At 43.7% G+C, this 18,527-nt stretch overlaps 1 protein-coding gene across 4 annotated transcripts in view; it reads left to right on the top strand.

Moving 5' to 3' along the window:
• The window catches only part of LOC108049838, a 63,389-nt gene extending 46,731 nt beyond the window's left edge, over window positions 1–16,658 (top strand). For all 4 annotated transcript variants that reach the window (XM_017131168.2, XM_017131170.2, XM_017131172.2 and 1 more), the window contains 4 exons: window positions 6,996–10,263; window positions 12,453–12,592; window positions 12,668–13,427; window positions 13,847–16,658. In XM_017131168.2, the coding sequence (XP_016986657.1) occupies window positions 6,996–10,263; window positions 12,453–12,592; window positions 12,668–13,427; window positions 13,847–15,821 (6,143 nt within the window). In that variant the 3' untranslated portion in view covers window positions 15,822–16,658. The remainder of the gene's footprint in view (window positions 1–6,995; window positions 10,264–12,452; window positions 12,593–12,667; window positions 13,428–13,846) is intronic.
• Window positions 16,659–18,527: the final 1,869 nt, after the last annotated feature.

The raw sequence follows: 18,527 nt of genomic DNA, 5'->3' as shown, positions 1-18,527 counted from the left end.
GAAAGAGAATCGCTTATTTTATGCATTTACATTTTTTTTTCGAAAGAAGAAGAATCCAACAATTTCCATACCAAAGTAGGATAAAGTAAAAAAAAAATGAAAAATGAAAGTTAATGGATAAGTTTAATTTGTTTTATAATTTTTAAGGAAACTTATTGTTTTTATAAAAAGCTAATTTACAAAAATATTTTTAGTACTTATTAGAAATTACATATAAATTGTTTTTGAGTTGTTAAACCCAATTGAAAGTCAAAGAGAGAGTCGAAAAGCAAGTAAAAGGGCATAAAACAAAACTGTTGCTTGCTTTTTGGCGCTGACAAACTAATTACCAACTTAAACTTAAAGTTAGTCCGTCAAAAAACCGAAAAGGCCCCCAAAAAATAATCCAACAAAAAGCCAACACACACACACACATACACTCGGGGTGAGAGAAAGAGAAACCATCTGCTTGCTTGCTAATTATGTGTTTGTGTGGGAGCCTTTTCTTCTACAGTTCTCTCTGTTCCACTCGATCTATCTGTCTGTCTCTCTCTCACTCTCTCTTTCCGGCTGAGACTTTTGCTTACATATGTAATTAAATTGCTCAATTAAAATTGCACACCCTTTTGATTATCGCTGGCGCACTAGCTATCTCTCTTACTCCCTCGGCTTTTCTCTCTGTCTGTTTATTAATCAGAGAAATCGTTGTCCAAAAAGCAAGGATTCTTGCATGCAGAGAAAAATATATTAATTAATTATGATTGGGACATTTAAAAATATTTTGATTTTCTGATATTTTGCTTTAAATATTTAAATTTAAATGATTTAAATCACAATTATTGTAAATGAAATTAATGAAATGCTATATATATATTAAGTTTAATTAGGCATTTCCGGTGTAATTTGAAGCTATTTTTCTCAGTGCATTCACACACACACATGTGCACTTTTAGGGCTCCAGTGAAATGACGGCCACAATTGCCCGGAATAAAATATGCTTTCCTTTCTTTTTTTGTTGTATTTTCAATTTTCTTTTGTGTTGGGCTGCCACTGATGCTGCTTTCCCCCCGCTTGTACCGCTTCCCCACCCCCATTTCGCTCCTTTTTTCCCACTCCGCTCCGTTTCTCTTGAGCCAGTGCCGCCTTTGCCGTTAAATCAACACCATTTCGTAAATTAAAAGTGCCAAGCAAAGCGTTTGCTGCCTCTGCCGCTGAGCGACGTTCATATTAACTGTATTTACAATTATATGGTGCTCACTATCTGCTCGCTCTGCGGTCACACTGAGAAAAATATCTATTTATCGAAAGGATCTTTATTTTAAAAGTTACATTAAGTAGATCAATTAACAGAGTAAATAATTTAAAAATGAATTGAAATTATAAGATATTTTTAAATATACAAAATATGAAAAATATGCCAAAATTGGTAATTTTGCGGTGGAATAATAATTGATTTGGAGTTGATTTTTTTCACGGTGTGATTTCCCTGTTCTGTTGCACACCACCCACCTCCTCCTTTTCGCTACCGGTCTCTTTGCATATGTGCATGCCATAATTCCTTGTAGTCCACGCCCACTTTCTCTCCTGCCAACCGCCGCCCACCGCTCACTTTCACCACCCACTGAATTCGCTGCTCTTTGATGTTTGCGCAAGTTGGCAACTCGACTTCTTCTGCTTACGCAAGTTTTGCTGCTGCTGCTGCTTCTTCTTGTGCTCTGCTAACAACAAATTCCCCATGGTGCTAATTAGCGGTGGTGTCCTGCGTCCTTCTTCGTCCTTTTTTCATCCTGCTGCCAACGTTTTGCTTGCTCTTGTGTTCCGTTCCGGATTCGCGTATATTTTTTAATTGGCCGCTTTCAGCATTTCCATTGTTGTTGCTTTACAGTGTAATTCCTCGTGTTGTTTTTGCATCACTTGCTATCTCCAAATTGATGGTCGGTTTATTGTTGTTATTGCAGATTTGATTGGATTTGCGTTTTTATATCTGATTAAAAAACAGCCGTATTCTGATTTTTTATACTCGGTAAATCAGATATTTCCGTTTATTGGGAAAAATTCGATTTTATGATTTAAAGTTTTTATGATGTGTTAAATTTTGTGTATTAAAAAATGTAACTTGTGAATTAAATAAGTAAATTTAAATTGAATATTTTAGATATTTTTTTCTTATTTTAATTAGTTTGGTTTTAATAACTAAGTAAAGAATAAATATAAATATAATCAGGCTTTATGATTAACTTAATGAGTAAAATCTTTGATAGCTAATTAATTTACCTTGAATTTTATTGCACTTTGATATCACCTGGTCCTATTTATATCCCTTTACTTGTCCTCCCCTCACATTTTCCACTCTCATCAATTGTTGTTTTCAATTGTCTAATTGAAAGTTAAATAAATTTTTGGTAACTTGTGCAGAAATTTTGTGCTGCTGCAGCAGAGTCCACAATCCAGTGGGAATTACAACGGAAGCAAAAGGAAATGGCTGCATAAGTTGGGGTTAATTTCTGTTTGCTGATATTTGTTGGATTGCCAAAACTATTTGCCAAAATGGTCGAAATTTAATTGCACAATTAATTCAGTAGATAAATGTAAATAAATGGAAAATTAAAGGGGAAAAAATAGGTGGTAATGGGTTTGGTTATGTGATGGTAATAAGTGAAAAATAAAGAAAAAGAGGAATATGGTTGTTTGAAATTAAGTTGGTAATAGGGAGAAAATTGGGTGGCAATGCGCTAGGTAATCTATGAGTAATATATGGAAGGGGATGTGATGCTAATTGGGGAGTTATTTACTAGGTCAGCAGCTTCACTTACACACACAATCTTAACCGCAAATAGAAACATTAGGCCTACACACACCCCCTACCCCACCTCCCCCACTGTTATCAACCCTCTTTCTCCTCCCTCCTTTCATAGACCTCCTCAATATTTACTCTATGTACTTGCAAAAGAAATTGTACTAATGGAATTATTTCATTTTGGAGAGCAGAGCAACAGAGACAGAAGAAAAGAAAGAGAGAGAGGGGGAATTGGGAATGGGAAATGGGGGTGTGCGTTGCGTCTCGTTTTGTTTTGTTTGTCGTTTTGATTTACTTTTGGTTTTCGCTTTTTTTCCCCTGGTTCTGATATTTTTTTATATTTCTTTGCTGTGCAAATAACTCGCAATGTTCCACGTTTCATCTGCTTCTCTCCTTTCTTCTTTCTCTGTCTCCAAAGTCGCGACTGCACAAATCAAAGTAGAAAAGTCAGAGGGAAATGGGAAAGAAGATGGGTGCACATAGAAAAGTGTTCCTGAAATGTCTCAATATTGTTTTTAAAATGATTTTTGATCAAAATGTGCATAGTTTTTAGCACAGTCGAATATTAAGATTTTGTCAACGTTAAATAAAATATGAAATAAAAATTGAAAATATTGAAGTACTTTTCAAAATTAAAATACTTGAAAAATAATAGTACAAAACTTATTTATACATTATAATATCTGACAAATAATACTTTGATATTTTCGCCGTGTAGCAAGAAACGAGAGAAAGCCCAAACCTCAAGCCCAATGCCAACTTCCTCTTCGCCCCCTTTCTCCCTACTTTCACCTCCCGCAGTATCAACCCCACCCACTTCCTCTGATGCAGTCTCTGCCGGCGTCGAAACTTTTTTGTTTTCCTTTGGGGCGGTTCAAATAATTTTTTGACTGATTGAATTATTAATAAAATTGATCGAAATGCAAAGAGAGCCGCTGACGACAACGAACGATGCTGGTCAGCAAACAAAAAATAAAATAAAATAAAATAGCTGAACGGAAATTCATATCACAGTTTTCGATTTTTCTTCTTTGCTTTTCTTATTTGTTGTTATTATTTGATTGAATTACTTTAAAGCAAGTGCTGTGGGGAATTTGCCTCTGTCAACTTGTCGCCCACATAAGTATGCTACATACATATGAATCAAGAAAGAAAGTTGCCGAGGGTGGTGAATTGTGTTGTGTAGGTCACATTTAATTAACACAAATTTCCATTAATATGCATTAATTACACCTGACTTCATTTTGTCGAACCTGGCGGCACATCTGTGTGTTATTCCAAACAGGACATCAATTGTGCCTGACATTTGATCAGGTAACATAAGTTTCCATCAAAATGATGGGCATTTAATTATATCATTTTGTGGTTGGCTTTAATTGAATTATCATACTGCGAGTAGTACAATATATAAAAGCACTTAAAAAAAGGACTACGAAAACTTTGAAAATAAATACAGCATCAGATTTTCCGCTGAATACTAGTAGTTTATTTATTATGGTTAAAAAAGAGCTAATATTTTGTATTCAACACTTTTTTAATGTTGCATTTGTAAATGAAATAATGTAAAATATAGAAAAGATTATAATATGAAAATTTAAATCTTCTTTATTCAAGTATTTAATTTAAGAGCTGCTTACAATCCTAGCAAACTGAATTAAATTACATGATGAAAAATATGAATATGATTTTTTTTCGACTTATTTTTCGCGGTCGGTACTTTTCATTTCTCTTTTTTTTTCGCTGCCATAGCCGGAATGCATTAAATATTTACAGGATATTTTTAAAATTAAATAATAAAAAACCAGGTTTACTCTCGCACTCGACCCCCCTTTGCCTCTTCCGCCAACCTCAGCGGCAACCCCATTTTCTGGTCCAAACCCCTCAGTTCCCCCGTTGCCAACCAATTGCCTTTTTATTAATTAATTTATTTGGTGTTGTTGTTTTTTTTTTTTTTTTTGACTGTTTTCACCGACGATGTGGCATGTGCTTCACAAATTGATGTCCTGGAATTTCATTTCCATTTTATTACGGATAAGTTTTATTTTATTTTAGATTTGTATGTACTCAAACTATTTTAAAACACCTAAATTTATAATTTAAACTATTTTACATGATTCAGATTATGTGTTTTAAATTAATTATGTTAGATTACTTCATAGTCAATTGTTAAATGAACATGAATGAAAAAAACATATTGTTAGAAAAATTTTGTTATTTGCCATATCTATATACTAAATACTATCTATTATTTATATTTAATTATTATTTAAAATGGTTTTTATAAAGAACAGATGAGGTTAACAATGTAAATAATTAAATATTCAAGCAATACATATTTTTTCAAATTTAGAGTATCCCCGAGTCAAACAATTTTTACACCATAAAATCTGAACTTGTTTTCATTTTGTGATTTCATTTTGATTCATAAGCTTTTTTGGTTGCTCACTATTTGTTGATCTCTTTCTGGTTTGTTGTAACTGTTATTTATATTAAATATTTATTTTGTAATTTTTATTTAATTTGCAATCTATAATTGCAATTTGATTGAGTTTTTTCATACAGTTAAAAAGCGTTGTCTACATTTTACGCTTCCCTTTTTGTGCACGTAGTTGAGTGTGTGTGTGTGTGTGTGTGTGTGTATGGGGTTAAATTGGCACTTCAGTTAACTGTTCCACCTGTTCGTCCACCCCTCGCTTAACAATCAAAATTAAAATGAGTGGCTTATTAAAATTTTAACGCTCAAAAAGCATTTTTACTCATCATTTTTTTTTGTTCCTTCCCAGTCCGGAAAATATGTAAAATTGGGTAGCTGTGGTGCAAAGGCGAATAAAGCGAGGGAAGGCTACTTTGATGTATTTTCATATTCCACTGAGATTCGCAAAAATACGCAGGCTGGAGAAAGTGACGGGGAAAGGGAGAAAGTAGACAGAGGGAGTGTTGTGGTGGTGCCACAACGACGAAAAGGACGCCACTCTGTTTGGTCAGCAGCCAATCTCTCTGACATTTAAAACGCTGATTGATTTTACTTACAATTATTCTTTATTTCACCCTCCCCCCCTCCTCCTTTGGCGTCCTTTATTTTAATTACATTGATTTTGGCTAAACGCCGCAATTGTATTTGCCCCCTCATCGTATTTCCAGCTCTATTTGCACATCATTAAAATTGTAAAATTATTAAAGTGGCAAAACAAAAACTAAGACAAACAGAAATTGCCACCGAGTCAGGATTTTATTGGGGTAGTGGTGGGTTTATAAGCTTATTTTGTCGGTGGGGGATGTTTTCTGCGATAATCTATTTTTTTTTTAACTGGTGGGAATATATTTAAGTATGATAAAATGTAATTAAAAGGGAAGAACGAATATTAACGAATTCAAGTGATTTCATTGGGTTTTTCAAAATGTATTATTGTTGCTTCAAACATCATTAAAAATAATAGCCTTTTTTTAGATAAATATTATTATTTATATTTTTTAGACTACAATGTTCTACTTTACAGTGCGAAGTCTGCAGATCCATTTCACTCTACCTTATCCCTTCTCAAAGCATCCATTTCCATTTATTGCCATCCATCAGCAATCGTCCTGAGCCGCATCCTTGTACCCCCTCCTGCTATTTTTGTCTTGAAAGCTGGGGAAAGGCGTTTTAAAATATTCAATTGGCTGCTGCTCATTATTTGTTAAGTGGCTTAATGAAAGCGGTCGCCCCATCCCCGTGTTTTCCCGACTTTCCCTCTTTTCCTGACCAGTGGCTTTAATTAAATCGCATTTTTTAATGTGTTTGCATAACTTTTGCCTGCACTCAACCAAAATTACGTTTCGTTTTTAGAGCTTATGTTGGTATTAAGAAAATAAAACTATTTTCTTATATTCAATTCCATAAATTTACACATGTTGATCTGGGTTTTAATCTTGATTTGAAATTAGGGTTCAAATGCATAAAACCTGGAAACAAAATTAAAAAATATTTTTTTGGAATTAGTTTATAAAATTTCTACATATTATATATACCTCGTAGGGCACGACATCCAGTTTGCGATCCACTTCGAATTGAAAAAGCTTGGTGAGGAAAATAAAGATGTTGTTTTTTTTTCCGATCGAACTTATAATTCCCAACTCATTATTCTGGTCGTTGAATGTTACGTTGAAGGATTGAATATATACGATATGATATTTAACTTTTTGGCTGATCACTAACCTTTGTTTCCTCCTCATTTTGCAGATAAACTGGCCAGCTGCTTTGTGTGCAAGGCGGAGGCGTGTCCACGGACCCGGCCTCTAAAGAAGGGGCGTGGCCAGCAGTACGGCATTCCCGACGAGACGATTCCGGCGGGGGCGCGTGTCTGCAATAGCTGTCAATGCAAATCGGTGCGCAGCCGGTATCCCAACTGTCCGCTGCCCACATGTCCGAATCCCAAGGATCGGGCCCAGCGCCTGCGGAACATTCCCTCCCGACTCTTCGAATTGGCGCCGGAGGTGCGCGATCCGGTGATGGCCGAATTCCAAATACCGCCGCATGCCACACGTTGCTGTTCGGCCTGCCTAATGCGCATCCGCCGCAAGCTGGATCCGCAGCTGAATCTCACGGACGGCTCCAGTGGCGGAGCGGGCAGCGGCAGTGGCGGCGACGAGACGGATGTCAGCACCTCGTCGTGCGATGAACGGGAGCCGGGTGGCTCGGATACGGCATCCGTGGAGAGTCCGGAGAATCTGCAGCGGCACAAGTCCCTCACGCTGGTCAAGCAGCAGCAGCAACAACAGCAGCAGCAGCACCAACAGCAACTACAACTGCATCAGCAACTGCATCAGCAACAGCAGCAGCAGCAACAGCAGCACCAGCAGCAGCAGCAATCAACGGGTCAGCTATCGCAGCCCCAGCCACCGCCAGCTCCGCAACAGAAACCATCGACTCCGCGAGGAGACAACACGCCACTGATTATCACACCCACCCGGATGAGCAGCAAGGCGGGATCGGCGGGAGTGGCACAGCCGCAGGCTGGTGACAATGATCGCCTGCTGCCTCCCGCCGCTGGACAAGCACCGAAGAAGCAGAAGACCAGCGAGGAGTATGATTCCTCGGCCACGGAAACGGCGGATGAGGAGAACGAGAACTCGCCGGCCAATCGCCAGAGTCCCAAGGTCCTGTTCCATGGCCATGGACATGGGCATGTGGGTCATGCCAATAATGTGTCGGGTCTGCAGCCGCCGGTGGCCAATATGGTGGCGGGTGGTGGTGCTAGTGGAGTTGGAGGACCAGGAGGAGCACTACCCGGTCAGCAGGTCAACGGACCGATTAGTATGCGACGCGAGGCAGTCAACAATGTCCAGGATTGTGTGTTCTCGGTGATTGAGCGTTCGCTGAAGAACAAGGGGGCGCAACTCAAAGGAGGCCAGGGTCAGCAGCAGGGTCAGGGACAGAATCAGGGGCAGACCCAAGGACAAAGCCAATCCCCATCCCAACAACAACAGCAACAGCAGCAGCAACAACAACAACAACAACAACAACAGCAATCCGCTAATAATCTGGAGCGCAAAGAGCTGACTATTGTGAGAGAATATCGCCAGGATCCGGGCATTCTCAAGCAGCAGTCGGTCGGACAACAACAGCAGGGAGCACCGCCATCCTCAGGAGCTGGCAGCTTGCCGCATGGCACCTCCGTGCAGAAGCTACCATCCCGGTCATCTGTGGTGCCCCAACCGCCGCAGGCTCACCCAATGCCACCCACCAGCTCAGGAAACACCGGCGGCAGTGGGAGCAACAATGGAACTAGCGATAGTCTGGCCACCTTGTCGGTGGTTAACTCTCACTTGGGCGTGGGCGTTGGTGTGGGCGTGGTGCCACTTGGCCATCCCGGACTGATGGCCCATGCTGCATCCGCTGGAGGAGTTGGTGTGGACAAGGCCACCATTACACCAGTTGTGAAGAGCTCGAGCGGCTCGTCGAAGAGTGGTGGCGCGTCCACTCACTCAACGCCCACGCCGCCGGAGACCATAATCTACAATGTGCCAGCGGCGCATCCGCAACGCGGAATTGCACCGCCGCCGCAGCATTCGGTGCATCCTGTCCATCCGTCGCACGCCCAGCATCCGGCCCATCCGCAGCACCCGTCCCATGGCCAGCATCCGCAGCACTCGCAGCTGCAGGTTCCGGAACCCGAACCGCAGACCCTGGATCTGAGCATCAAGAAGACACCGCGCGATGGCCATTCGCCGCACACCGGCGGAGCCGGCGGATCGGGTGGATCGGGGGGATCTGTTGGACCCTCGTCCTCGGATCGTCACCATATCCCACAGCCACCGAGCATGTCGATGAAGCACATGGTTCGCTCCACGAGCATGTATCGTGGCGATACCGTGACCGTGCCTTCGCTGGCAGTGCCCAACTCGTATCTGTATCCCACGACGACGCACGGCGTCCTCAAGACGACCGGTGGCGTGGGCGTGGTGCCCGGCGTGCTGCCTGGCGTTCCTGGCGGTCCCCTTTATCTGCAACCAGTCCCAGTGCCCGTGCCCATTTCCATCTCCGGGCAGGGACAGTTGCCGCCGAGAGCTGGACAACCGCCGCCAGCGCAGCCGCCATCCGGCAGAGGAGTGGCCAAGGCGCCGCCCAAGCTGAGTCCCCAACAGGCCCATCACCTGCATCCCAGCCACGGACACTCGCCGTCGCAGCAACAGCAACAGCAGCAGCAACAACTGCAGCAGCAGCAACAGGCGTCCGCCCAGCAGCAATTGCTGGTGAAGAGCGGCTCCATCACACATGGAACGCCGGCGAACAGTGCCCAACAGCAGATAATCGTGCATGCAGCAGCGGCGGCCGCAGCTGCGGCTGCCTCATCCTCCTCGCTCCTGAGTCCCAAGTTCGAGGGCCTGGTCAGGCAGACGACGCCCGAGGGTGTCGGTTCGGGAGCCGGCGGACCGGGCGGACCCGGTGGCAGTGGCAAGCACGGATCGATAACGCAGGGCACACCGCTGCACCTGCCGCCGCATCATTTGGAGAGCAAGCGGGCCTACGAGTTCTACAAGAGCTCCCAGCGGCACAGTCCCGCCCAGCAGCCGGGTGGCAATCAGCAGTTGCCCCCGCCGCCCCAGCAATCCTCACCCCAGGCGCCACCGCCCCAGGGTTATGGCGTGGGCGTTGGTGTGGGTGTGGGCGTGGGCGTGGGCTCACCGTACGCCCGATCCTCCTTTGGCGGTGTGGTGGAACAGACGCCGGTGCTGAGTACACGCCAGATAGTGATGCACGACTACATCACCTCGCAGCAAATGCAGGGGCAGCAGCAACAGCAGCAGCAGCAGCAACAGCGCAACATGTCCCGCGGCAGCAGTGCCAGTGGCGGCGGCGGAGGAGGTGGCTCGGACAAGGAGTCACCATCGCCGCGGAACAGTGTGGGCAGTGCCGGTGGATTCGCCTACGGCGGGGATAAGGATCCGGCGCCCAGAGGTCGACAGGACTACTCCAGTCGCGCATCGCCAGCGGATCATGCCAACAGGTGGGTGGAAATGCAATTTATTGGGTGTCCTCTTGGGCAATATGGACGACTCGTTAGGAATAGCTTTTGTTTTCCAATTTGTATGTTTGTGTTATGATAATTAATATGATTGTTGATTTAATTCAATTTTATTTAAGTTCAAATAACACATTTAATTGAGCTCTGCATTTTGTTACTAAAGTCAGATGTAAATTTGTATCTATTTAGCCTGCGCTTTAAATATTTTCTGAATACCGGCGAACATATTTATAATTTGTTATGATAATATGACTTAATTAAATTTTATTTAGGTTCAAAAAACACATTGGAACCAAACATTTAATTGAGCTCTGCATTTTGTTAATACAAACAGTGGTAAATTTGTATCTATTTAGCCTCCGCTTTAAATACTTTCTGAATACAGCGGAACATATCGATAAGAGCTGTATTATTTTTGCATTGGTCAAGAGGCCTGGAACTATCAGTCGCTACGTAGCGACTCTGTTCTATGTATTTGTGCAGTGGGTCAGCTTAAATGGTCTTGACCTATTTTTACCTATTACGGTAAAGGCTCAAAGCAGTGGAGCTTTCACTCTTAATTATTATAGTAATAATCTATAATCAAGATAAAATGTAAGGGAAAGGGAATCTTCAAATCAAAATGTCAGTGAATTTAAAAAAAATACATGGGGAAACAACCGAAAGTTTTAGAATCGGTATTTAGTTGTTTTAGATATCATATCATTTGCATATGTATGTGGACCGCAACCAACTAAAGTTATACTGCAACGATGGAGCACTGTTTATTTTTATCCATACATGATTATGGCAATTATGGTGTGCATTAATTCCTGCATACGCAACTGCGTCATAAATTCACATTCGTTTGAGCTGGTCAGTTCATCTGCCGACTTTGGCTGAAATCATGTTAAATGTAATCCTGTAAACAGGAGGGACGCTGTGTAAATGAGGGCAATTCGGAAAGAGTCGTGTCCGAGAGCAGAAGCCTTGACTAAAAGCTCCCGGGGGAATGTGAAACTTCAGATTTCATCGCCCACGTTTGGAAAATATTTTCAAAAGCTAACAAGTGCTATACTCGCATTCAAAATTAAGAAGTTCATTTTAATTAAATACAGAGAAAATGCGGAGAAGTAATATGTTTTTAAATAAATAAATATTTAGTTAAATAAATATTTAAATAAATTTACCAAGGAATACAAAACAGCAGTGACTTCGTTTAAAAATAAATACGAGACAGTAAAAAAATTCACAAGCAGTTAGCCACCAATTAGTTTGTAAAACTGAAAAACAAATAACAAAAAATGAAGATAGAATGAACTGAAACGCACGCGATTAACCAAACAAACAAATTGCAATGGCACCTACCTGTTAACAAAGTAAAAAACTTCGAAACCGCACTAGCTAATTTATATGATTGTTTGCTCAAACATATGCGGCCCTGTGTCAGGTTTCACTTTCAAAAAACCTACAAGGATTCGAATTTTCCAGTTCTGTTTCAGTGTTCACTTACTATAACTTCCGAAAAAAAACCTCATGAAAATTTTCGCCGATATTTAAATTTTTAAAACTTTAAAACTTTGATATTATTTTATGTGCAAATGATTTTGTATTGCGTTTTTCAGATTTGATAAAAATTGCTTAGTGTTGTGTTCTGAATTTCGTGCGTCATTTTTTTTTGTGGAAATTTTAAATCGACCTCGGAAATGTTTTTTTTTGTTTTTTTTTTTTTTGCAAAAGTAACTATAAAACTTTTTCAACACATTTGTTGTCGAAAACTTTCTATCACTGCAGACTGAAATTAAGAAATATGTTTGTTGTCCGCCAATGAATTATGCATTAATTTTATGGATAAAATGTATACTCAAAGGAAAGAGAAATTCCATAAAAAAAGAAAGACATTTTATAAAACTATAGCTTGGTAATAATTACATAAAAAATATCTACTTGTGCTTTACAATTTTAGGTAACCCTTAGTAAGTTTTATAGACAATAATCAACGTAGTCAGTAAAATATTACCTTGGAATGTGTAGTTTCTTTTGTACAAAAAAGTTAGCTTTTATGGATGAGTAGTTTTTAATAATTTAACTTTTACATTTCTTTCTATATATATATATAAATACTTTATTATATACTTATAAGCTCTTGTTTTATGAAACTTTAACTAATTCTGGTCTTTTATTTAATACAGCACCCCAAGTCCGCATCGCACGCCGCCACCTCAGCGCCAGGGAGTAATCCAGCGGCATAACACTGGCTCCAAGCCACCATCCCCGGCAGCTCCGCCACCGAGTCGGATGCACATAGCGCCACCGTATCAATATGCACCAGGTGAGCTCCTCAAATCCGCTAGCCAATCTGCTACAGTAACTAATAACCCCTATTCTTTTGGTTGCCAATTCATAGCTGGTCACGATGCCCTGGCCTCGTTTGTGGACGTGGCCGTGCAGCAGCCGCAGCTGCCGGTGCCCTCGCAGAAGGATGACAAGTCGCCCGGTGCTGGACCGCCGCCGGGACAAGTACCCGGACCCGGATCCGGACCACCACTTGGCCCCTCGTCCCTGCCGCCGCACGCTGTCGTGGGCGTGGCCCAGCCACCGCCGCCGACCGCTCACCACGATCAGCGGTATCGCGACATGGCCCTGCACCACCATCATAACATGGTGCAGCAGCAGTTGGTGCAGCAACAGCATTACCGCAGCCTCAATGTGGCGGCCCAGGTGGATATGCAGCGGCACATGGATCAGCAGAAGCGCGTGATGCGGCATCAGCATCAGCAACATCAGCAGCAGCATCAGGCCCAGCAGCAGCACAACCTCGAGCGGGATAGGGAGATACTGCGCGAACGGGATCGGGAGCGCGAGAGGGAACGCGAGCGAGAGCGTGAGCGGGAGCGGGATCGGGATCGTGAGCAGCGGGAACGGGAACGAGAAAGGGAGCGAGAGCGCGAGCGGGAACGGGAACGCCGCGAACAGGACCGTGAGCGGCGGGTGGTGGTCGAGGAACGGGAGCGGGACAATCGACGCATGGAGCGCATGTTCGCCGGCGGTGTGGTCACCGCGGCAGGCGGCGCTGGTGGCGGCGGCCCTTCTCCCAGCCACTTTTTACGAACTCCGGTGCCAGAGACTGGTCCACCACGCTCGATTCCAGATCGCGAACGAGACCCGTAAGTGTTCTATAACCACTTCCACTAAACTAACTTGGATGGGTCAAATGATGAACCTTAATGACAATTTTGTTAATTCTTTATAATTTTATTGCGATTCATCGGGAATTAAACAAATCTCATCCATATCTTAAGAGTGAATTTAAATGTTATAATTCAAGAGAATAACCATTGTTTTAAATCTCATTCGGAAAATATTATTTAAAAATATAGAAAAACTCCCAATAAGTAGTAAATATAAGCAATTCAATTTAATATGATTAATTTTGGTTACCAATTTTATTTTCAGTCAGCATTCAAGAAACTTATTTACCTTTTTATTTTTGGCTATTAAATTTCAACAAAATGTTAAATATATTTTATATTTATTTATATTTCACTAAAGTCAAAAACTAATCCCATTCCTTTCGCCCCTGCAGGTACTATCGTCCGGCACATGGTGGCCCCGCGCCAGAGGATGCGCCCGGACAACTGAGTGCCCAGAGTCTGATCGATGCCATCATCAAGCATGAGATCAGCCGCACCAACGAATCCACCGCAGGTCCGGGTCGCGAGTTTCCGCGTCCGACCTTCGGCCACGCCCCGCCGCCGCCACGCGGATCGGGATCTGGGGGCGGTGGCGGCACCCGATCCTCGCCAGCCAACGCGCTCCATCCGATGTACCTGCGCGACCATCGCCAGCCGCACGAGGGTGGAGCGGTGTCGCTGCTTACGGTGGAGAACAATGGCAAGCCCAGCTCGTCGGGTTCGCCCAGTGTGATTAACATTGATTTGGATCAGGAGCGGATTTCGGCGGCAGCCGCTGTAGTTGCCCAACAGCAACAACAACAGCAGCAGCAACAGCAGCAAGCTCCGCCGCCCTCATCCCAGTCGTCGCAGTCGAGATCGGTGCATGGTCAGCTGAGAACTCCAACCTCCCAGGCTGGCGGATCAGCTCCCAGTCCCCAGCAGACTCACACCAAGAGCATTACCTTTGGGGAACTAACTGACTCGATAATTACGAATGATTACGGTACGAATCCCCATCTGCGGCCCAGCGCACCCTTCATGGCCTATCTGCAGGAGGCGCAGTCCATCTTGCCCCCGGATCGCTGGAAGCAGAATCGTCGACTGCAGCAGAAGGCCGAGGAGGCCAAGCAGCACCATTCGCAGCAGCAACACCAGCAACAACACCAGCAGCAACAGCAACAACACCACGCCCAGCAACAGCAGCAACACCACGCCCAGCAGCAACAGCAGCAGCAGCATCATCCACAGATGCCGGGCAGTGGCTCCGGCTCAGCTCCGGGTGTTGCTGGCCAGGGCGGCGCACCAGGCGGCCCCGGAGGCGGAGGCAGTGGCGGCGGCAGGGCCAACACCCCCGGCGAGGATGGACGCAACATAATCCGTATGCCGCAGGCGGTCAGTCCGCGCAAGTTCACCCACGAGATGATGCTGCACCAGGTGATGGGAGCGGCGGCGGCGGGTGGTGAGCCGGGACATTACTTCTTGCCAGCACCGGTGGGTCGCGTGGGTGTGACTTTGACGCCGGAACAGAGAGGAGCGCATGGCGGAGGCAGTGGAGCTCCTGGCGCAGGTGGACCCGGATCCGGAGGCGGTGCCACCACCATTGACAACTATGTAAAGAACCGCATCGCCGAGGTGATGCGCGATGACATCAGCTATGTAAAGAACCGTACGGTGGAGGTGCGATCGGATGATGAGGTGGCCGCCGATCTGGTGGCCGCCCATTCGCACGCCGCCGTGCATGCCGCCCACGTGGCACACGTGGCCCATGTCGCCGCCGCCTTGGAGCTGCAACACAGGAGCAAGGAGCCGCCGCCGCCGGAGATCAGTGTGTCCCGCAAGACGCCCAACCAGTACGAGGTGGTGGATTCCAGTGGACGGCGCTCGGCGGGCAGTGGCTCCGTTTCGGTGTCCGTCTCGGGGGCCAACAGTCACCACTCGCCGTATCACCCACCGCCGGCGGCCTATGCCCCCAGCACCTACGCCTTCCCCTATAGCGCTCTGAACGTGCCCAGTGCCGCCGGTGGATTGCCGCCGCCACAGCCGCTGCAGCTGGCCGCCCACCAGGCTGTGGCACCGCCCGGCCACCTGAGTGCCAAGGCCAAGGTGGCGCACGCCCTCAGCGAACTGGGAGGAGGCGTTGCCGGGGTGTCCATGGTGGTCGGTGGCGGCGCAGTCGGAATCGGTGGCGGACCTGGTGGTGTGCCGGGCGGAGGCGGTGGACCGGGTGGCGGCGGACCGGGAGGCGGTGGCGGCGGCGGTGGACACAACAGCGGTGTATCGGCAGCAGCGGCTGCTGTGGCCGCTGCAGCTGCGGCCGCGGCGGCGGCCAGTGAACCGAAGCCACTGCTGTCGTCCAAGTACGACGCCCTCAGCGACGAAGATTAGTTGTGACTGCCGGCGTCGTCCTCGGCGTCGGCGTCGCACCTGCGGCCAGCAGCAATAGCAGTAGCAGCAACTCTACCGCCCGGCAGCAGCACGAGCGTGGTCTACGGCTATCCTGGCTACCGGCGACACTCCCAGCATCAACAGCAGCCACCACATCCGCATCTTGTCCAGCAGCAACAGTCGCCGCATCGCCAGCAGCAGCTCTACCAGACCACGGTGCTGCCCCCTCCGTTGCAATCCCAGCAGCAACTCCAGCAACAACAGCAGCAACTTCACCAGCAGCAGCAGCAGCAGAGGAGCCTCTACTATGCCAGTGAGCATTATCCGGGAGGCAACGGGGGCAGTTCTGCCGGCGGCAATCCGGGCTACTACTGACAGCAACACTAATTGCAGCAGCAGCTGCAACATCAGCAACAGCAACACTTATTGCAGCAGCGTATGTAGGTTATCCCACTAAGCACACGCGATTGAAACACCAAGTTGTTGGACAACAAGTCAATATAAGCAAACAAAAAATGTCAAAGAAACAAAAACGAAAAAAAGGCTTTAACAGAAACCAACATAAAAAGAGGAGGCGAAACCAGCAGGAAATCGAAAGAGAGGAGATAATGTGAGACGGCAGGCAGACTTGACAACAACTAGTTACAGACAGTTGTGTTCAATAAGAGCTTTTAATACATTTTCAAAAACAGTGCAATTAAACTGATGTGTCTGCAAGCGATAGCAGATTTATTTAGAAATGTTTCCTTTTAAACTATGTCAAAGAAATTATTATAAAAAAGAATTTGGAATTGTAAATAATGTAAGCGAAAGCTGAATAATAAGATAATTAACTCATTTCACTTTGATGGATTTAAAGTAAAGCTCAACCACCTGTTTCCTCTCGAATCTTGAGACACACACACATAGCTCTTTAAGAATTCGTGTCCTTTCTGTATATGTACTCGTGTTATTAGTGTGGGCGTGTGTGTCTTTGCCCTGGTTCTTTTGTAGCATCACTTGACGTTACCTCCTCCTCACACAGCTCTAACCTCAGCACCCCGAGTCGAAACGTAATGAAAATGGTAGTGACAACAATATAGATATATACAAAACCAGAAATCACACCACACACATATATATACAATACACTTATGAGTATAAGGAGTAAACAAAATAATAAAAACACACTGTTGGGCTGTTCTTAGAAAAAAAAAAACAAAAAACCTAAACGAAAGAAAACAATTAAAACAAGCAAATAATTATATATATTACCTATAGAACTCTTTAAAAATTATTTAAACGACTTTTTGTAAATTTCATAAAAACTGCGCATAATTTTAATGAGCATCATTTAATCAATCTTATCGATACATTTACTACTACTATTATACTTTTTTTTTTCTTTTGCTATTTTTATACGCAAGACCTAATTTATGGAGCATTATTGTGTTTTATTCTCTTCTTAAGCAAATGCTATTGAATTATGTACGTTTAATTGATAAGCTAATGAAAGTTTCGATGTAAGTAAAATAAAAGTAAGCCCAATACATATAAATATATATGGGATATACATACGCATATTTTTTTATATAACACTTATGTCTTACGAAACAGTTTTAGTGTTTAGCTACTTTACTGTTTAATTCGTTTTTTTTTTAACTTATTTTTTTTATATGCAAACGCAAAACAAACGTGAGAAACCAATTGAAAAGCGTGAAAACAAAAAAATTAAATATTTTTAATACATAATGAAACTAAAAACGAAACAAAATCTATATAGTAAATATATATATAAAGTAAACAACAAACGCTAAGACTTATTCAACAAAAAAAATTGTAAAATATTAAAAGATAAACAAACGATATATATATATATGTAAAAGCTAACGATGCAGATAAATGATAGATATTCGCAACCGTAAACCGAAAAAAGCGGAAACGGATATGGAAAACCCGAAATGCAACTCTGACCGAGCAGCGCGCAGCAACGTTTTAGTTAAGAGCAGGAAGCGTATTTTTTTTTTATGAATATATATATATAAATTAAAATAAAATAAAGAAACAAATTCTATATATACAGAAAATTTTACAAAATATATATATATATATATATATATACGATAATAAATGTATGTAAAACGGCAGCATAATAACTAACGGAATAAACAGCGCCAGAGGTTCGAGCAGAAGGGTCGGGATGGGGCGATAGCGGCCGGGACTGGACGGACGGACTCGCGGACATGGACTCGAGGAGCCGCCTAAACAACGAAACAGCTTGCGTCGCCCCCGCCCGATCACCGATCGGCGGTCCTCGATAGAGAGCACTTTCTACACATATAAATATATAAATGAATACTGTATGAATAACCGAATTTTATAGCTGGGCGAATTACAAAAACGCCGGCTGAATGGATGTTAAACAAAAGAAAGTGTATGCACAAGGCGTGCCCTGAAAATGATTTAAGCAAATCACAAAACAAAACAAATTCAAAATTCGCTATATTGAAGGACATTTTAGTGTTTGATTTTACAGTTTATTTTTTCTCTGTTTGTATCAATTCAAAATCGATATAGTTGTATGGAAATCGATAAAAAAAAAAAAATATTACGATTTAGGCGGTCTTTGAGTGCATAATAATAACAATAAACACAAATTATGAATGGAGATAACAAGAGCGAGGAGAGAAAAGTAAACAACAATATTATGTGGAGTATATGCATGTA

Source organism: Drosophila rhopaloa, unplaced genomic scaffold, assembly GCF_018152115.1.
Source record: "Drosophila rhopaloa isolate 14029-0021.01 unplaced genomic scaffold, ASM1815211v1 contig_3, whole genome shotgun sequence".
Classification (NCBI taxonomy): Eukaryota; Metazoa; Arthropoda; class Insecta; order Diptera; family Drosophilidae; genus Drosophila; species Drosophila rhopaloa.
The sequence above is the reverse complement of the archived record's forward strand: the minus strand, read 5'-3'. Positions and strand labels throughout refer to the sequence as shown.